Source organism: Pseudorasbora parva, chromosome 9 (genome assembly GCF_024679245.1).
Source record: "Pseudorasbora parva isolate DD20220531a chromosome 9, ASM2467924v1, whole genome shotgun sequence".
Taxonomy (NCBI): Eukaryota; Metazoa; Chordata; class Actinopteri; order Cypriniformes; family Gobionidae; genus Pseudorasbora; species Pseudorasbora parva.
The window spans coordinates 4,194,212-4,216,440 of NC_090180.1; the positions used below are offsets into that span (position 1 = coordinate 4,194,212).

A 22,229-nucleotide genomic window follows, 5' to 3' on the forward strand; every position below is an offset into this window, starting at 1 on the left:
CCTACCACTGAGAAAAAACAACCCATTCACTGGGTTTGCCCATTTTAAACCTAACTTGGGTTGTTTTTAACCCAGCTTTTTTTTTGTGTCTATATTGAACCCTTTTTTCTTCTAAGTAAGTAACTCAATGCAACACTGTATTAAACGACACTTTAAAGCAACAGGACAAACGTGTATTGTAATTTGAAAGTGCAGGCCATTTATAGCCCAATCACCCTTTGCACTGTGTAAATTATGACAGGGGTTGAGTAATCTGACATGCACTGAATAGTTTTATGGCACAGGACAGTAAAATGATCTCTCTGTGTGTGCATATTGTCTGAGCTTTACGGTAGCACGTTAAAAAAGAGGAAATTCAGAAAGCTCCAGCCAGTAGGGAAAGCTGAACGGAGATGAAGTGCATGATGCCTGTAGGTCGGACTCTTTAGTGTTCACTAATATGTGTAGGGTGGACTGCGACCCACGCCTCTCACGTACAATACTGTCTGCTTTCGGGAGCCTTATCCTTTTCTCTAAGAATCCGTAAGGATGGGATTACATTGAACATAACAGTGAATGTTTTACCTCGCTTGTAAAACGCGAATCGAGTCGTTTTAACTACATGTTGCAGTATTTATACGTGGTTGACGACGGAACTGTAACTTGAAATCGTGATCTGCAGTATTTGTCGCTCTTCTATGTTCAATGAAACACATTTGTCGCTACAACATCGCTGCGAGCCTCAGGAGGTCCTGCCTGCCCAGTTGGTCTTAAAGGAGCCGTCAAAGCAGCACGCACGGGTACAATGACTATGTCCGTCCCAGAGAACATATCGGGGTCCGGGGGGAAAGAGGAAGAGAGTGAAGATGAGAGTGAAATATTGGAGGAAAGCCCCTGTGGCCGCTGGCAGAAGCGACGGGAGCAGGTACGTCTCGAGGTTTTGTATGCATTGCTGTCATTATCCTGCATAGACGACTGGATCATGCTCAATATGCATTTAACTATTATTGAAGTATTTAAAGGGCTCTGCAAATGAAAGCACACTGTATGATGTGGTTGTGGGTGTCCTCGTGATAAACCAGCCCAGTTGGTTCCTTCACATGGGGTATCTTGTGATTTGCGTATAAATCGATGCGTAAATGCTTGAACAACACGCATGTGTGCTTTAAGACCATTTAATATCATTTTAGATGGGTTATGTGTAGTTTTCGTATGAGATTTAATGTAAACATTTGAGTTAACGCACAGCCCCTCCCCCTCCGCCCACGTATACGCGCGCGCACGCAAATACAGCGCATAGTATTATTTTTATTTGTTTGTGAGATAAAATGGGCGTGGAGGTGACAGCCCCTCCTGTCCGCTTGTGTTGAAGCGTGATCTCGGCTATCTCTGAAATAAGTCACGGATACAGTAAACTAAAGCTTATCAGTCCTGGCACACATTCAGGCTATCTATCGGACAGGACACTGGAAACTTGTAACCTCCTCTTTTTTTAACCATGTGCTGCTAGTAGTTCTAATTGTCAAACTTTATTTTTATGGCAGTTAATGCTAGTTATATTTACACTTTAGACAACCTCATCCACCTAGAGTGCTATTTTTTTAAAAACCTTTTTTTATTTTTATTTTTTACTCTAAGAAAGCATGGAAACCCTTGATTTCCATGTACAGTTATTTGACTATTTGAAATAAAGCGGACTAGGTATTGCATGTTTTTCTCTGAGGAAGTAGGCTATTTGTGTCAAGAGTGAACTTAAAGGGATTGTTCACCCCAAAATGAAAAATCTGTCATTAAATGGTTAGTTCAACCAAAAATTATTTAATTAATTACTCACCCTCATGTCGTTGGAGACCCGTAAGACCTTAGTTCATTTTTGGAAGACAAATGAAGACATTTTTGTTGAAAGCTGATGGCTGAGAAAGGCTTCAGACAGGCCTCCATTGGCATTCAGTACATTCCCACTCACTAGACCCATAAAGGCACTAAACACATCGATACAAAGTCCATCTCACTACAGTGGCTGTACAATAATCGTACAATGCGGCGAACATTTTTGTGCGCAAAATGCCAATGGAGGCCTATCTGAAGCCTTTCTCAGCCATCAGCTTTCAACAAAAATGTCTTCATTTGTGTTCCGAAGATGAACAAAGGTCTTGCGGGTGTCCAACGAGTAATTCATGAAATAATTTTCATTTTTGGGTGAACTAACCCTTTAAATGCGCACTATGTAACTCTTCCGTCCTCTAGAGGGCGCCAATTCAAAACAAAGGCGTAGTTTGAGGATGCCAAGTTTGAGCGCAGATTCTTGGGAGCATTTTAGCACTTCCGGTTTCCTTTTCCCGAAGTCAATGGGATTTTGTTTAAATGGCTGAAATGAGTTTTATGGTGAATACAAGCTCGAGACACTTTAATTTTTTATTCTATGATATAAAATACATCAGTATTACCCCACCCATGATTTTTTTGAAGCGGTTATGTGTCTTGAAAAAGCGGTTGCTCTGAAGTGGCTAATGTGACTACAGAGGCAGTGGGGAGATTAAACGTCATCACGCAGAAAAGGTAAACTCTGCCTCGTTATGCTCATAATTGTGCTCTTATAAACTAGTCTAACTCAAATGTTCTGGGAAAATGTTTTTAGATAAAAGAAGCTTTGTGATGACGTTAAAATCACAGGACTGTCGTGTAGTCCGTTTATAGCCTACCTTAAAGGGATAGTTCGCCCATTAATTTTAATTCTGTCATCATTTACTCACCCTCAAGTTGTTCCAAACCTATGAGTTTCTTTGTTCTGCCGAACAAAAAGAAGAAATTTTGAGGAATGTTTGTAACAAAACAGAGTAACCATTGACTACCATAATAGGGGAAAAAATACTATGGTAGTCAATGGTTGCTCTATCTGCTTTGTTACAAACATTCTTCAAAATATCTTCTTTTGTGATTGCGACTGAATTTAGGCTTCAAAATTCATAAAGTTGTGTTCATCTGTGATAATTCTCTTGGTGGACAAAACATGTAAGTATCATAAACTTTTGTGGATCACAGAGCTCGTTTTTTGCAATAATCCAAAAGCCTATGGGAAAATCCTTTTTTTTTCTCTCGAGGGAACCAGTGCGACGCCAACTGATGGTTGGCCTACAAGGTGATGTTATACCCGCACCACTACAGTATTACTGTACCAAACCCCAAGACTTTCATTTATCTTGAGAACACAAATTAACTCCTTTTGTTGAAATCTATGCAACTAACACTTTGAAGCCTTAAAAAGTTCATAAAGAGATCATACAACCAATGAATATGAATTCATGTGGTATGATATGAATGAGTGGTTTAGTCCACATTTTCCGAAGAGACACGATCGCTTTATGATGAACAGATTGAATTTAGGCTTTTATTCACATATATTCATCACCTCACACCTCAGTTATGGTAAACAGAAACTCAAGCATGTTTGCTTGACGTGTGAGAACCAATGAGGTTCATTCATGTGTTATTTCAGCACGTTTGAGCTTCCACAAGAGGTTTGTTCTCACGCGGCGTGCAAGCAGGTCCAGTTGAGCTTCGGTTTATGTCCGCTGATCAATGTTTAAATGTGACCCTGGACCACAAAACCAGCCTTTTTTATTTTTTATTGAGATTTATACAACACCTGAAAGCTGAATAAATAAACTTTCCATTGATGTATGGTTTAAGATAGGACAATATTTGACCATCTGGAATCTGAGGGTGCAAAAAAATCAAAATATTGAGAAAATCGTCTTGAAAGTTGTCCAAATGAAGTCCAAAGCGACGCCTATTACTACTAATACATTTTTATATATATTTACGGTAGGAAATTTACAAAATATTTTCATGGAACGTGATCTTTACTTAATTTTACTTAAAATCAATAATTTTGACCCATACAATGTATCGCTGACCATTGGCACAAATATACCCGTGTGACTGATTTTGTGCTCCAGGGTCACAAATATGAATAAAAGCCTAAATTAAATCTGTTCATCATATAGCATCATTTCTCTTCAGAAAATTTTGACTAAAGTGATCGATTCATATGGATTAGTTTTATGATCTAGGTGTCATTGGTTTATGATCTAAACTTTTTTGAAGCTTTAAAGAAGTGTCAGTTGCGTAGCTGTCAACGGAGGGAAAGAAAGCAGAATGTTAAACTGGTTATTCTATAATGAGGGACGATACCGGTATTTTTTACAGATTTAAAAGGAGAAACAATAAAACATAGGCTACTTGACAACAACAGTTCCTAAATAAAAATTACTATGCAACAGTTGTTTAGTTCCTAGGGGTCTCTCTGCTCCTGAAGGGCTACAGACAGATCTGGCTGTAATTTTCAAGTAACCAGAACACTTTCATTAGTGGCTACAGGTGTGTCTGATTAGGATTTAAGCTACACTCTAACTCTGCTCTACTACGTAATACGTTAGAACAATATGAAAGTGAGTAAATGATGACAGCCTTTTCATGTTAAGGTTAACTATCCCTTTTAATATGATCTGGTCTACATGAAGAGTTATGACAACACTGTTGCTGAATGTACCATGAGGTCCTACTGGACATGGTGTGTCTGTCTTCCTAATACTGCCCTCTCTATTTTGCTCTTCTATCTTCTCCACATGAATGCAAGTTTGTCTCCTGAAATCACTGTGATTTGAACAATTTATTGAAAAACATTACACCAGAAACTTAAATGAAAGGCTTGCTTTGAAATGTGTGCGATTCTCACTTAAGCCTAGTTCACACTGCCCGATTTTTGCCCCGATTTTGAGTCGCAGACAGGTTTTGCGAAATCGCCGACAAATGCCCGAGATAGGCAAATCAAGGCTCGTGCACGCGAGTGACAATCACGCAATGTGAATAATCAAAGACGCGATCAGAGAGAATCGCCGACGAGTCGCCGGCGCCGGTGAGATATTTGGCATGCTAAATATCTGGACCTGTCGGCGATTCAAACTCCTGCTGTGTGAACAGCGTTCTGACTGAAAATTACATCGGCGATGACCGACAGCCAATGAAAGAGTGAGATACAGGGAGGAGTTATAGAGCAGAATATCAGTATTTTAATAGATATATTTACAATTCTATCAAACAGAAACAAAGCCCAAACATTTGCACATCCAGCCACAGCAGCAGCACATTACAAAATTGTTTTTATTTACCTCAAACTGTCTTTGCAGAACACAATCCTGGCTCCCTCTGTCTCTCCAACAATTTCTTCCGCCATAATCTTTTTTCTTTTTCTCTACAAATCAGCGCACATACAGTTTGAAGCAAACGTTGTGCAGTTTATCATTTTAAATAACGCACGTGTCTGACGCACGTGTGATCTCGCGTCGTTTACTCTGCACATCGCACTTGTGTTTGGGAAACGTAGTTTGCACCGGAGAGAGAGAGAGAGTTGTCGGCGATTCTTCCTCTTGTTCAGTCATGCAGTGTGAACTCCTCTGTCGTCAAACCATCGTGCAGTGTGAACACAGCAGTGACTGAATGATACCCCAGATAGTCATGCAGTGTGAATAGAGCAGTGACCCGACGAGTTTGAAAATCGTGCAGTCTGAACTAGGCTTTACTCGTCTCTGGACAAGCAGGTCCGATTCTTCATAAAGCAAGAGCACCCTCAGGTCAACCTAATATTAGCGGAACAGATACGCTCCAGTACATATTTCTGTTTGTGCTTCAGAAAGCTAATGTGTTTTTGTTGCATTGAGCAATGTATCCAGTCAGTCATGTCCATTGATCTCTTGAACGCAATGGCCAATCAGAAGTTACTCAGAATCTACTCACCACTTAAAATGCGGGAGTTTTTGTTCAATGCGGATTTCTGCAAACTCACAAACTCTCTCATCAAAGTGTAGATGTGAGTAATGTAAGGGAGATTCATTGTGCAGTGTAGATAGCCTTATCAATTATAATGATTACTTTAATAATATATGTACTTCTTTTGATTACATTGTGAGATCACTATAAACTGAGATTAATAGCTGATTTTAGTGGTTATAAAGGGAGCGGTGTTCGTGTGCTTTCCAGTAGGGGTGTAACAATACATCGTGTCGCAATATATCGCTATGCAAAAATGTATCGTGGATGGCAACAATATGTATTGTTAGGAAAAAAATTCAGGTTTTAGTGTTGGTACTACATTAAATTGCCATATATAATATAATGTTAAATTAATGTATAATAATGCAACGAAGGGAAATTTGTGGGTCCTGCTAATGCCAAATGTCTTAATACCAGTAAAATGTGGCCTACATTATTTTAAATATATCTAGTCAGTGACTGAGTGCAAGCATATTCCTCTAAATGATTCTGTATTTCGGCTTCAGAATCATGAATATTTTCATTCTGGTCAATATTGTCCTGTGCATTGGGTTACCAACATCAAATCCAAGCCTAATCATTTCCACCCCAAATGTAATACCAAATTTAGCATTTTAAATGAACAGTATATATTTTTGTTAACCTTTCTTGATGTATCGTATCGTATTGTGAGTTCAGTATCGTGATATGTATCGAATCGTGACATGAGGGTATCGTTACACCCCTTTTCTCTATTCAGAAGTTGAATAAAGGTTTTGTTTTTCATGCGACTAAGAGGCCACGTACTGCAAAGTGCTGGAAGTGACATCCACAAATAAATGCTGGATTCACTCTCAGAACTGCATGATTGACAATAGTTATGAGCAATCGACAGGAAATAAATGTATCAAAATAGATCTGTATTAAGCAATGTAAATGCAGACAAATAGATTCAAATATTTGATTTGCATATGAAAATATTTTGAAATGCTGCTGCAAATAGGCTACTTGTAAAATAATAACCATTAGATCTTGTAAATCTCTCAATTACATTGCTATTCCTGTCATGGTGGTGCTTAGGAGCTGTTGCTAACACTTCTGCACTTTACTTCAGCACCCTCACTAATTTCAGAAGCACGTTCAGTAATTTGATTGTGGATTCGGGCCTGTGGACAAGAGTGTGTTCTTTATCCAACACTCGTGTTATACTGCAGTGGCACATTTTCAAGGCGGTCTACCTTTTACTACTGCAGGGACACAAATGAGCCTGAATCTGAATGAAATAAAATCAGACAATAAAACTAAAACTATTGTGAATTATAGTTCATGTTAGATATGTGCTTTTAAAGTGACCTAATCGAGATAATCCTTTATTATGAGCCTATGGGGATGTTGACTAAGTCGACTCCATAAACCAAAACCGAACATTGTTTGTGCATTACATCTTTATGTGAGCTGTCATTGGTCGGCTTTGGGGTGGCACAACTCATTTTTAGGGTGGTAGCATCTGGCTTTTAACAATGCTTTATTAATAAGAATGATTTAGATGTACCGTAATGTCTGTAATTATACCCTTAATCAATTACACATTTTAGTCAGTCATTAATATGCACTTTAAATGTAAATAAATAGCCTATAAAGGGCATACAAATAAGCTTTAAAATTAATAAATAAAGCTATATAAATTACTACATGTGAGCTTAACTGTTCAATTCTCTACTAACTAAACTAACTTTGACTTTGACTTGCATTGAAGATATTTTTTTCTTTAAGTTGTCCTCTTTTAAACAGCTCTTTTCTTCTTGCTGTGTAAATTAGTTTAAATTCTTAATATTTTTCAATCATGTAATATTCTGCAGAAGAGAGAAATTACTCTCACTGCTTCTCTCGTGAGAAGTGAATCTCAGTGCCACTGATCCGCAGCATGTGATTGGCTGTTGATGATGTCACATCACTGATCCGCAGCATGTGATTGGCTGTTCATTGCTGATGTCACATCTAAACTCCTGAGCTCAGGATCGAAGCCTGAGTTGACAGATAAAGCTGATGATCAGCATCATGGGACCAACAGAGCTTGACTAGATTAACAAAGCTTGACTCGACAACTCGAGTCGAAACTAATCCTGTAACCCTGAGTTTGTTAAACTATCATCATGGTACAGGCCTGAAGCGACCAGGTCTAAATGTTGTTTTGTTTTTTGGGTCTGGACCAAATGAACCAAGTGAACCTAACTACAAGTGTGAACACACCCTTATTTAAAACTAATAAAATAAGGAGACAATTGTGCTTTAGAGAAGCCAACAAATTTTTTTTTTAAATGCCTGTAATTTACTATGTACTCAAAAACGTGAAACATAATGCACTCGCTTTATGTGCATATTCATGAAGTTTTCCATTTTATGTTTACAAGCCATTTGAAGTTTCTCAATGGTCAGGGGTGAGTCTCAACACAGTGTGAATTATGTGTTCTTTTTCCACTTTATTATGAAAAGCAATAAAGATGCAAAATTCAAAATTGGATAAAAAGAGTGGCTGGAACACAACGAGTAATTATTTCCTCTTCGTGATTAGCCTGTAAGTGCAAGAATGTTATTAGTATGTGGCTCACTATTGCGTCAGTGTTGTTAATGGTGCCAAAGCGCAAAGTGTTGGCTAAGAGAAGGACAGTCGTGCTTGAACAACAAGAGTGAAAGTTTTGTTCGCTGTGGATGTTTTCTTTTCTCAATGACTCTGAGACAATGGTGAGACAAGGATCATGCATTACAGCCAGGGTTGCGTAACAAAACCAGCTCAATTGCTATTCAAAAGTCTCCCAATCACGGCCCAAACTAGCCCAATCGTAATGTAATGTAAAAAGTTGGGAGTTTTTTGGGTAGTTGCAAAACCCTGGCATTCATTGCGACAGTTTCAATCTTGTGACATTAGGATTACCAGCCGTGTTTGTTTAGTAAAGTAGCTTTATTACATTAAAAAACGGAATAAATAGAGAACCCATTTTCATATTTTAATATTTATGTAATTTTTAATCAGCACAAAAACCTCTGCTATTAATTTACTTGCAAATAAGTTGTAGCACACCACATAATAATAAGATATTTCAATTATTTGACTAACAACAATAAATGATGAGCTCAACTTAAAAATCACAAACTACTAAAAAAAGTCTACAATCGACGCTTCTCATCACTTCTTCCAAGACCAATTCATCAGAGCTATGCCGTTCACGTTTATTTTATAGATCAAGACTCTTATTGTACGTCAGTTATATTTTATTTTCTGAGACAAGCGAGTTTTTTTGAGCCAACGTTTACCTCAGTTAAATCTCTACACTTAATTAGCCGTGAGCACATGTGTGTGAATGAGAAACCTGAGGTGAAAATGAGTCAGTGGACAGATGGGCGAGCAGTGTTTTCTGGCGGGGGGGTGCTATTTTTCACATGGGGATGACACATACAAACGAGTCCAAATCGAGTCCATTGTTGGTTTCAATTAGCATTTGTTCTAACGGTCTTTTTATCAGCATCCTGTTGTGACATAAAGCGGCCTCTCTGAATTAACACATTTTGGAGTTTAGCAGTAATTGAGGCAGCAGAATCGACTCATTATTAAGGGGGATTTCTGTGATCACAGCCAGCTTGGCATCGCTCTTAAAGGGATAGTTCACCCAAAAATGAAAAGAAGATATTTTAAAGAATGTTTGTAGTCAAACAGTAAAAGCAGGAAAAAATACCGTCATGTTTGACTAACAACATTTAAAATCTCTCCGTTTGTGTTAAACAGAAAGAAGAAACTCGTACAGGTTTGGAACAACTTGAATGGTGAATTTGTTTAAATTTTTGGGTAAACTATCCCTTTAAAGTCTTTTGTTATGAAACTGTTTTCCACCGTTTTGCTGTTTCTCATGAGACTTACAATACTCATCTTTGCAATTTCATCTGATACATTAATACACTTCTGGGGCCTGAACCATGAAGCCTTTGCTGGCTAGCCAGTTTCAGTTTAGATTGAGCCAATCTTGGGTTTTTGGTATCATGAAAGTGGCTTGGCTTTTATACAAGCTCCACAGCTAACCTGCTCCGGAGCAGGTTATGTTCTGGATGAGAGATCTCAGACTGAAATTGGACCAGCTGTGAGCAAAGTGACAATGGTGATGCAATAAACTCCCACAGTTTCTCTTGCTCCAAATCACTATATTATAAAAAAAAGATATTGTCTGGCTCTAATGATGATTATGTTAATATAATTGTAACACGGTTCTTAGCTGGGAAGGAAGGAGGCAGGAACCGGCGACCGTTTAACAACTTTAATTTCAAAATAAATAAACACAACAAAAGTAAACCGTGGACAGCCCCTCACGGACGACTGCCTGCACACACACACACACACACACATAATAAAACACAGGCAGCCCCTCACGGACGACTGCCTGCACACACACACACACACACACATAATAAAACACAGGCAGCCCCTCACGGACGACTGCCCGCACACACACAACAGAACGTAAACAAAACATAACATAAATCCAGGCCTGGTCCTCTCTCGTCTTCCGCTGCCTTCGCTCCTCCTTTTATGCCCCCGTCACTCGGCCGCGAGACGAGACCGGTGTGTCGCGCGGCCGGTACTCATTAGCACTCGTCACCGGCCCGCTCTCGCGGTCCCTCGCCCCGCTGCTTGCCACAATAATAATTTTAGATGACTTATAATTGATTTATATAATAATATATAATTAATATAACCTTGATCGATTACACACAAGCAATTTTAATTTATAAATGATTAAGCATTTAGTTTAAATGAATATTAATATAATATATATATATATATATATATATATATATATATATATATATATATATATATATATATATATATATAAATTTAAATTAGTGCTGTCAAATCAATTAATCGCATCCAAAATAAAAGTTTGTGTTTACATGTGTGTACTGTGTTTAATAATTATGTATATATAAGTACACACTTATTCATGTTTATATTTAAGAAATATTTGCATGCATACACTGTGTGTATATGTATATATATATATAGAAGGTTGGTGGTTCAATCCCCGGTTCCACCTGACCAAGTGTCGAAGTGTCCATGAGCAAGACACCGAACCCCAACTGCTCCCGACGAGCTGGATGGCACCTTACAAGGCTGACGTCGCCGTCGGTGTATGAATGGGTGAATGTGAGGCAAAATGTAAAGCGCTTTGGATAAAAGCGCTATATAAATGCAGTCCATTTTACCAGTCCAGTCCATATATATATATATATACATATAAATATTTTAATTATAAATATAACACACTTTCCTTAAATACATGCATGTGTGTGTGTGTGTGTGTGTGTGTGTGTGTGTGTGTGTGTGTGTGTGTGTGTGTGTGTGTGTATTTATATATACATAATTATTATACACAGTACACAAATATTAGTACAGTTATTTTTACTTTTATATAGTTTTTTAATAAGCAAGAAGTTGTTGATTATGATTACGTTAATAGCCATTACATTTTAAACCAGTATGGCTATTTATATACCGGTTAACAATAAATAATTCTGAAAAACAAAGCATTATCAGTCATTGTGCGTTATGAGGACCATTAGTAACTGTTGTATAATGTGTGAGATTTCAAACGTAATTCTTTTTTTATCAGCTGTCTTCCCTAAGTTTGAAGGGAATTTAATTAGACTGATAAAGTGGAAAGTGTGCACGAGTCCGGCTGATCTTTATCAGGATCGGTGCTTTGTCGTAATCTCAGCTGATAGCAGATTTCTTGTATGAACTAAATGAGCCAAATCCCAGAGACTAAAAAAGCCCAGTCATCATCACTTTCCTGAGGACATCAGGATAGGAAGAGAATAATTAGCTTGTGAGGAGCTCAGTAGGACTAAAGTTCACCTAGTCTGTGTTTAATGAGCAATGCTAATGAAATGTTCTAACAGTTAGATCTGTAACTAAAATTTTCCCAGAGGCAAATGCTTTTCATGGCTATAACTGCATTTACAACCGGCTTTGAGTTACAGGCACCCTCATTGACACAAATCTGCGTACACTTAGTCATTCTGCTCAGCATGCATAACATCTCTGTCTCCCTCTCCCACTCCCGTCTTTCTGTCTCTGACTCACACACACCAACACAAATTAAAACCCATTCACTGGGACATAGTAAATGTTGTCTTTAACTGCACATTGCCAATGGATTAGCCTTGCCAACCCACTGATCTCATGATGCAGTTCTCGTCAATACTGGAGCTTTACTGAATGTTTCTCAAGGAGTCGCTTTACTTCCTTTGACTTGGTAATAGGAAATTGCATAGTAGCATTTTTTTTTTGACTAGTTGTTCTGAACTGATGGTTTTAGTTTGTGACACAAAAATTGCAATGGATATGTTCTGATAGGGCCGCAGAAAGCAGGAAACAATGGTAAATGCAAATAATGAAATGCAACTATAACATACATACACTATTGCCAAAAGTATTGGGACACCCCTCCAAATTCATTAAAGTCAGGTGTTCAATCCCTTCATGGCCACAGGTGTATAAATCAAGCTCTAGGCCTGCAGACGCTTCTACACACATTAGTGAAAGAATGAGTCGCTCTCAGGATCTCAGTGAACTCAAGCGTGGGGCCGTGATAGGTTGTGATCTGTGCAATAAGTCGATTCGGGAAATATCCTCACTACTAAATATTGCACGCTCAACTGTTAGTGGGATTATAACAAAGTGGAAGCAATTGGGAACAGCAGCACGTAGCAGTACGTGGAAGTGATAGGCCACGTAAAATCACAGAGCGGGGTCAGCGCATGCTGAGGGTCACAGTGTGCAGAAGTCACCAACTTTCTGCTGAGTCATAGAGCTTTCTCAATAGAGGGTTTCCATGGCCAAGCAGCTCATCCAAGCCTTATATCACTAAATGCAATGCAAAGCGTGAGATGCAGTGGAGTAAAGCACACCGCAACTGGACTCTAGAGCAGTGAGACGTGTTCTCTGAGTGACCAATCACGCTTCTCTGTCTGGCAAACTGATGGACGAGTCTGGGTTTGGCGGTTACCAGGAGAACGGTACTTGCCTGACTGCGTTGTGTTGAGTGTAAAGTTTGGTGGAGGGGGGGTTATGGTGTGGGGTTGTTTTTCAGGGGTTTGGCTTGGCCCCTTAGTTCCAGTGAAAGGAACTCTTAATGCTTCAGCATACCAAGACATTTTGGACAATTTCAAGTTCCCAACTTTATGGGAACAGTTTTGGGGACGGCCCCTTCCTGTCCCAACATGACTGCGCTCCAGTGCACAAAGCGTCGGTCCATAAAGACATGGATGAGCGAGTTTGGTGTGGAGGAACTTGACTGGCCTGCACAGAGTCCTGAGCTCAACCCGATAGAACAGCTTTGGGATGAATTAGAGCGGAGACTGAGAGCCAGGCCTTCTCGTCCAACATCAGTGCCTGACCTCACAAATGCGCTTCTAGAAGAATGGTCAAACATTCCCATAAACACACTCCTAAACCTTGAGGAAAGCCTTCCCAGAAGAGTTGAAGCTGTTATAGCTGCAAAGGGCCAACTTCATATTAAACCCTATGGATTAACAATGGGATGTCATTAAAGGGGGGGTGAAACACTCAGTTTCAGTCAGTGTCATGTCAATCTTGAGTACCTATAGAGTAGCATTGCATCCTGCATATCTCCGAAAAGTCTTTATTTTTTTAATAATTATATAAGAAAGATGCGCTGTTCCGAGTCTTTCCGAAAAAAGCCGAGCGGGTGGGGGCGTGTCGTGTGAGCGGAGCTAAATAATGACGTGTGCAGCAGCGCGCTGTGTGTTGAGTCGAGTGCGTCATCTCTAACAGCGGGAAAAACTTTATTCAAAATAAAAATATGGCTTTTAATCAGATACAGCCATACATCTATGATCCGGAATCAGACCCAGAGGCTGCAGTTGAACAGGAGCAGCAGCAAAAACGACTAGAGCAGGACGTCTCTATGTGGTACAAGTTATACACTAACTATATAATATGCTTAGCGGCTTGTGTTATTTACATATTTATACTTGAATTATATCGTCGTATTTTTGTCTTTGAAGGTGTACATGTGGGAAGTGCAGTTGTGCACGTGTGTGTGTGTGTTTACGCGTGGTTTGTGTAGACAGTAAGCGGACTAAAAAAAACACAGACATTTGAAGCAGTCTCACTCACCCTTCTAACGTTGGGACTGCTCCATCCTTCAGCATTAGGCGATTGGGAAAATCCGGCGTCGAGCTGGGCCTTGTTTATGAAACAGTCGGCACCGAAATGCAGCGAACAGATATAAACATTCGCGCAACTCAGTTGCTGATCCGGAAAAGCAAATTACATCCACTGTTGCCTTAACGCGGGGTTTTTGGGGAATCTGTGCAGGACTGTCTTGGTCTGGCAACCAAAAACGCACTTTTTTGGTGACATGTTATGTGCTATGTGTAATTGTCACCTGTCCAGCATCCTACAAGCCAGCGCTTTGATGGGCGTAGGCTGTTGCTTTCGCTCTCTCCCTCTCTCTCTCTCTCACGCGCTTCCGGTAGAATTGTCCGTAAGGCCCATACAAGGAAATTCCGCCCCCATTAACCTCAAAGGGGACGCATGATCGCAAAAAACTTGCCGAAACTTATGACTAACCGGAAGTAGTATTTTTGACAAAGAAATACTCCCATCAAACGTCCACCTTAACTTTTGAAACTTTGTCTATGTTTAGGATGGGATTCCAAGTCTTTAACAGTGTAAAAAGATCAGTATGCATGAAACAGCATTTCACCCCCCCTTTAAAGGCAGGCGTCCCAAAACTTTTGGCAATATTGTGTATTTAGGATATTAAAATGAATAGGCTTATTTTAATGCTAATAATTTAGTATTTTGTTGGATATATACAAAATTTGGGTCTTGAAGCAAAAATAGCAGAACTTTTTTTCATGACAAAACAATTTTAGAAGCATTCAAAACCTTTCTAATATCACCTGGTATCTTATGATCTTATGAAGTTTTACTGTCAGTAGTTGACAGCAGTAAATCCAGGAGCTGTTGGCCCATATAGTTTTGTTTAGCGTCAGTTGTTGCTTAAGGTAAAGCTAGTTTTGCATTCAGCCTGCCTTATTAATTCAGTCCTCAGAATGACAACAGATTCCACAAGCATGCGTCAAAAATGCAAACTACCTGCCTGAGGTCTTAAAGGTACTTAAACAAGTGGGTAGTTTGCATTTTTCACAGTTGGTTATGGAGTCTTTTCTCATTCCCAAGAAGAAAATAAACCTTTAGAGATGCTCATAGTGAGGCTAGAGGGAAAAGATTGCCTTAAGATAGCTCAGGGGTCGCTCACTTTTCTGTCTTTTAAGAGATTCGGCGTGTTTCAGGCGAGCAGATATAATGTTCCCGTGTCAGTCAGGATTACAGATGTGGAAATGATCTATAGGTGAAGAAAAGAATGGGTGTTGGCCACTTTCATTCACTCAAACGTTTGTTTTGGAGGATGTTCTATCGCGATTCACAGAACCGTTTTTTCACAGATCATCCATAGACATTTGATGTTTTTTAGATTTTTTTTGTTTTTTGCACTATGTCTAATAGGACTGTGTCTTATGACATTATAGCTGTGAAATGGTAGAAATGATAAAGAGGGCAGAGATTCTGTCCGTGCCGGATTCAATGGCGCTATTTAGTGTTGTTGGTAAAGGCTATTTTCACTTTGCCCACTATTGCTCAGACAATTTATCATAAGTACAAATAGCATATTGTATATTTACACTTCATCTAAATAGTATCATTTACTATTTGCACTTGTCCAGTATTTACTAAGATGATATTTGTTGCTGTTTACTGGAGCGATGTAAACAGTTTAAACCACCGCCGGCGGGTTGGCTGATTATAAAGGGAGCAGCCACGGATGTCTGGTGTAAACACGTGTAACTGTAAGTGCTTATGGTTGCCGAGCAACATCACAGTGTGGCTCATTAATAGAGAATTACTGTGCAGTCACACCGTCACTGTCAGGGATCTTATGGGATTTATCCAGTCATATTTATAATCCATAACTTTTGAATCTTTAAAAAAAAAAAAAATCATTCATTTGTTACGAACAATGTAATAATTTTGTAATTTCCCCCCTCAAAAAATGTCAGGGTTGAGTTTCAAGCAACGATATTTACTCTATACCAGGGGTTTTCAAAATGGGGTCCGGGGACCCCCAGGGGTCCTCCAGAAGGTTCTACGGGGTCCCCAGAAAATATAAAAAGACAAAGCAATAATGGATAAAGTCTACTCTAACTGTTTCATTGCTAAATGTTTCTCTCGTTTCTTGTCGTATACATACTTTCCAGAATTGTATACATTTGCTTTGCATTTTTTCTAGTGAGTTTTTCTCACTTTAGCCCCTTTATCTCGCTCACTGGGGTTGTAAGGCAAGAACGTAAACTGCTTACATACATTTATTGTGAAAGTTGCTTATACAAATAATTTTTAAATTGAAAATGTTCTTCAGGTTTATACATCCAACATTAAGTAAGGGAAACAATGTTATATTTATAAATGTCACGCTTACTATTTATCTAACAGTTAAAATGTTTTCTTTCTTAGATAAAAATAGATGGATTTTAGGAAGAGGGTCCGTCATAAAGGTTCATCAGATCTGGGGGTCCTTGGCATCATAAAGTTTGAAAACCCCTGCTCTATACTGTTCAAAGTTAGTTGTTTTTAATACTTTATTCAACAAGGACACATTAAATTGATCTAAAGTAACTGTAAGTCTTTTATAATGTTACAAAAGATTTCTATTTCAAATAAATGCTGTTCTTTTGACCTTTCTATTCATCAAAAAATATTAAACTATATTTTTAACATTAATAATAAGAAATGGCTACTGGAAATTCACATTTCATCCCAGGAATAAATTAGATTTTTAAAATATACACCCCCAAATAAACGATTTTTTTTTTAAGATTTACGCAATTAACGTAATTTTAATTAATAGTAAAATTCCATCAAATTGATCTTAATAATTCGTATGTCATTTAATAATTGACCAATCCTTAATAAATTATTCAATTACATCTGATGGAATTTTACAATTATTAAAAGCCCATAAATGTTAAAAATGTATCTCTTAATTTGTGAGTATTAAAATAAAAATAAAAATATTTTTAAATTATAATATTGCTGTTTTACTTTATTTTCAATCACATAAATGCAGCCTTGTTAAGCATAAAAACATTTAAAACCATCTTTCAGATCCAAACTATTGAATGGTATAGTGTATATTGAGATATTAATGTGACAAAAAAAAAATACTCATGCCATAATATAAGATTTTGATCATGCCACATACTCCTGGTGTATTTGTACTATCATTATCAGACACTCACAGGTAATGGAACCTCTCACCCATTGAAGGATGGTGGTAATGCATTTACACTAATTAAACCCGTGGAGAGGAAAAGCAGACTAATGTGTGTGTGTGTGTGTGTGTGTGTGTGTGTGTGTGTGTGTGTGTGTGTGTGTGTGTGTGTGTGTGTGTGTGTGTGTGTGTGTGTGTGTGTGTGTGTGTGTGTGTGTGTGTGTGTGTGTGTGTGTGTGTGTGTGTGTGTGTGTGTGTGTGTGTGTGTGTGTGTGTGTGTGTGTGAGAGAGAGTTTGCCTTGGCTAATGGCCAGTGTAAAGCAAAACCAGCAAACGCCATCTGTCTCACTGCATTAGGCCGTACATATGGTATTTCTCTGTTTCGCTCACTTTTATTGCATGAGCATTTGTCTGCTTAGGAAAACAATTATGTTGGCATTTTTATTCTGACCACTGCTCATCTTTCTTCGACACACTATATTATCAAGATGGCTGTTTGGCACCGGGCTCTAGAAGACTGTGCCAGCCTCTCTCAAAGGTCTCTAAGTCCCAGAGACTGGCACAGTTGGTTTCCCGTGAAGCCATTTTAAAAGGATCTTTTGTTTTAGACTTGTTTTGAAAACTCATTTTAATTGTATTTAACAAAATCTGGAATTTAACTAAACCAGCTTCTTAACATTTAGCTTTGGTTGATGACTCAAAGGGATAGTTTACCTGAAAAGGAAAATGATTGCACACATATTGTTCCAAAACTGTACAACTTTATGTTTTACAAGACAAAAGTACATTTTAAAAGGTGCACAGCTCTAAACATTGATTTGAACCCACTGACTTCTTTCATTGTATGGTCTAAAGAATGGAGGCATTTGTCAAAACAGCTTCTTTTGTGTTCCTATAAAGAAGGTAAATAATGACCGAGTTTTCCTTTTTGCATAGATGCAAACTCCTCACCTTTAGGTGAGAATTCACCTTTTTGAGATCAAAATAGGTCATCTGCGAGATTTGCGTAGATCTGATGAGAGAGGGGGTTTTTAGGGTGGGGGTCCTTTTTTCTTGTTTTGTGAAGAGTGACATTATTAGGTAATAATAAAAAGTGAAAATAAATGCAAAACAGGGAAGCCTGAGGCATGCAGCAAAACAAAGGAAGCAAATTCTGGTGGCTAAACATCAGCAGAAATAGGGTTTAACTTTCCTGGTGGTGTTCAAAGTATCCCACATTGGTGCATTTGCAGTGGGATCTTCAGTTTTAAATGTTAATAAAGAAAGCTAAAAAGATTTCCAACATACATTTTATCCGGTTATGGTCTTGTTTTTGTTTTGTTTATGTATTCAGCTCCCACATCTATTGAATCCTTTTTTTTTAAACATTTTATAAAGGGTTATTTTACCCTATAACATAACGACACAACAACCTTTTTACCTCTTACCTGTTAGTATTAGTGCAAAGATTGTGTCTAGAAATGACCATGAAAAGTGTGTGTGTGTGTGTGTGTGTGTGTGTGTGTGTGTGTGTGTGTGTGTGTGTGTGTGTGTGTGTGTGTGTGTGTGTGTGTGTGTGTGTGTGTGTGTGTGTGTGTGTGTGTGTGTGTGTGTGTGTGTGTGAAGAAAAAAAAAGTGTCCTGAATGTTTTCTCCACTCAGTGTTCTGACCTTTTTTACACTCTAAAAAATGCTGGGTTAAAAACAACCCAAGTTGGGTTGAAAATGCACCAACCCAACAATTGGGTTGTTTTAACCCAATGGTTGAGTTGTTCTTACCCAGCAATTGGGTTGTCTTAAGCAACATTTAACCCAACCACTGGGTTAAAACAACTCAACCATTGGGTTAAAACAACTCAACCATTGGGTTAAAACAACTCAACCATTGGGTTAAAACAACTCAACCATTGGGTTAAAACAACCCAATTGTTGGGTTGGTGCATTTTCAACCCAACTTGGGTTGTTTTTAACCCAGCATTTTTTAGAGTGTACCCTCACCCGTTCGCATCCCTGTTTTTGGATAGGGTTTTTGTTGTTCTCCCTTTAGTAGTATGGATGTGGATGTCGCAGAGCCTATTCAAGACCTGTAATATAGATATTATTGTATTTCTAAACCGCTTGGGTTTTCTGCATGACTTTTGAAGTTTCCTCTTTTGCGATTTCAATGTAAAACTGAACGTGTCCCTTAAAAAAACCTCACACAATTTCAATTTTTTTGTCTGTTTCTAAAGCAGAGCTGTGTTTTTTTTTACCACGCACCATCAACTGCAATTAGCGTAAGATTCCCTCTTTTTGTCAGGAGTTAAACTGATTAATTGTGCGAGAGTAACCTGCCGTGCTTCTTCAATCAGTCGAGACAATGCATCTATTCATAGATGTGAATTCAGAGATGCTAGATGACAGCGATAGGTTGTTCGAACTTATTAGTGTCATGTGTGAGTCTGCAGAATGAGCTTTTGATGACAGCTTGAGTATTTCAGCTCACTCATGCTCTTAAGGATCCCAAATGAATCTCATGTGACTGACTAGCAGTAACTAGACCAGAACTGTCCGATACAAGAACTGAAATGCCATCCAGCTTTCAGCTTTACTTCCACTGGTGAGGGTTAAACAGTGGCTAAAGTCATTATTTAATATTCTCTAATGATTTATTTACACAGTTCCCATGGTCATGGAAAGCCTGCAAATATCCTATTGTGTTTTTCAGGCTTGGAAATGTAAAGTAATAAAGTTAAAAGGATAGTTCACCCAAAAATACTGACTCTCGTGTTCTTCCAAACCTGCAAGACTTTCGTTCATCTTCACAACACAAGTGAAGATCTTTGTGATGAAATCGGAGAGATTTCTGTCCCTCCACTGACCGCTACGAAACTCGCAATTGGACGCTCAATGTTTATATGTGAATAAAAGCCTAAATTAAATCTGTTCATCAAGCTTGAAGGCCATCATTTTTGGTTTGTGAGCTTTTTGTGTTCTTTTCAGTGAATCGAGCGAACGGATTCACAAATTAGTCTGAATGATATATTAGCAAATCGTTCTGTGTTGTTTAAATTCGGGTGCATTCTGTGAAATATTAATTTGTGATTTTTAAATGTACAGCTCACCTGCCCCTGATATTTCATCAAGTATTATGTTTTTTTAAAGAACAGGCATGGAGCAGATGGTATTTCTGATCCATTTGTGGATTACTGTGCCATTGTGTGAGACTGTGCACATGCTTAATTGTGTGTTTTTCAAGACAAGCACCGTACTCATTCATATTGTAATATCTATTGCTATCATTAGACATTGTATAACACCCCAGACCTTTAATGGCATAATCTTTGTGTAATCCAAATCTCATAAAATGATTTGCATGTCATTCCAAACCTGAATGCATTATTTTTATTCTTCTGTAGAACACAAAAGAAGATATTTTGAATAATGTTGGGATCCAGACAACATTGGACTCCACTGACTTCCATTGTTTAGACAAAAAAACTAACTTCTGAAAATATCTTCTTTTATGTTCCACAGAAGAAGGGCTTACTGGTTTGGAATGACATGAAGGTGAGTAAATTACGGCTGAATTTTCATGTGTTTTTATCTCTTTAAGGAGTAGTGTGATAGTATTTAAAATAGTTTTAGATAAGTAAAGACAAGACACTCCTATATGTAGCTTCCCATATTCATGTGTCACTCTTATAATCTAGGATACCTTTATGTGGTTCTCCGTTCACTTATCAGCAGGGCTGCATTAATGCATGAGTTTAATTTGTTTTTAAGACACATTTGTGTCTAATAAATGTGATTGTTGCATTCAGGCTGATTCCTCAACCAACCAAAAAGTTAGGTGAAAGCTGTATATTTTGCTGCAGGTGTTCTTCTCTTGGCACAGCTCTGATAAATACCAGTTTTCAGATCTTTGCAAAAGAAAGCGAAAGCTAGTAGAGGAAGAAAAAGAACAGCTGGAAAAGGAGATGAAGCTTTCGGTCTGTTCACACCATGGCTTCCCACATCGCCAGCGTCACAATGCAAGGCATTCACGAGTCGTGATTGTGGTGACCTAACACTGTTTTGTGTGGACATCCCATCATGCTTTTATTCTATAATGCTCTTTGTTTACGTTCCTCTCATTGTCTTTCTCTCTACTTCTCTTTTTACGAAGGCATCTGATGTCGTCTGCTACGTATTGCACCATTCTTTGTTTATGATCCTCCAAGTCCATCAGCATTGATCGCGTTTCCCATTAACCCCTCGTTCAAAGCCAGAGCTCTCAACTCTCAGTTAATGCTGCAGACTTTAATCCTACAAGGTGACGGTGACAAATCCTCACTTCAAAAGTGCCAGTCATGTTCAAACCCTCTGGTGCATTTGTCCTGATGTAGCTTTTAAAATGTTCAGGTTTATGTAATAAAGTGGTGCATTAGGAACCGCTAGCCTAAATTTGGGCTTCTGACTCCTGGTGGACAGAACAATACCGTCCTTTCAGACAAACGGCAACTGAGCACAAATATAAAGGCATAGTTCGCCCCCAAAAAAGAAAATTAGCCAATGATTTACTCATCCTCAAGTCATCCTAGGTGTATGAAACATTCTTCTTTCAGATGAATAAAATAGAAAGTTATATTAAATAATAATTATAACCGAGTTATATTAAAAAATGTCCTGATTAATCCAAGCTTTATAATGACAGTGAATGGCTGTTTCTGTTTTGAAGTCCATATACAAGTGCATTCATCCGTCCTAAAAGTGCATCTATCCATCATAAAAGTGCATCTATCCATCATAAAAGTGCATCTATCCATCATAAAAGTGCATCTGTCCATCATAAAAGTGCATCTGTCCATCATAAAAGAGCATCTGTCCATCATAAAAGAGCATCTGTCCATCATAAAAGTGCATCTGTCCATCATAAAAGAGCATCTGTCCATCATAAAAGAGCATCTGTCCATCATAAAAGTGCATCTATCCATCATAAAAGTGCATCTGTCCATCATAAAAGTGCATCTGTCCATCATAAAAGTGCATCTATCCATCATAAGAGCATCTATCCATCATAAAAGAGCATCTATCCATCATAAAAGTGCATCTGTCCATCATAAAAGTGCATCTGTCCATCATAAAAGTG

At 38.3% G+C, this 22,229-nt stretch overlaps 2 protein-coding genes across 4 annotated transcripts in view; one reads left to right on the forward strand and one right to left on the reverse strand.

Moving 5' to 3' along the window:
* si:dkey-154p10.3 (PX domain-containing protein 1) overlaps positions 1-22,229 on the reverse strand; it is a 450,183-nt gene that overhangs the window by 91,368 nt on the left and 336,586 nt on the right. The window lies entirely within an intron of this gene.
* The window catches only part of nrbp2a (nuclear receptor binding protein 2a), a 47,399-nt gene continuing 25,552 nt past the window's right edge, over positions 383-22,229 (forward strand). For 2 of the 3 annotated variants that reach the window (XR_010907798.1, XM_067453512.1), the window contains exons 1-2: positions 383-904; positions 20,636-20,668. Coding sequence is in view for 2 of the 3 variants with exons in the window: in XM_067453512.1 (XP_067309613.1) it covers positions 785-904; positions 20,636-20,668 (153 nt within the window). In the remaining variant the exon portion in view is untranslated. The remainder of the gene's footprint in view (positions 905-20,635; positions 20,669-22,229) is intronic. The other variant, XM_067453513.1, reaches the window with a different exon arrangement.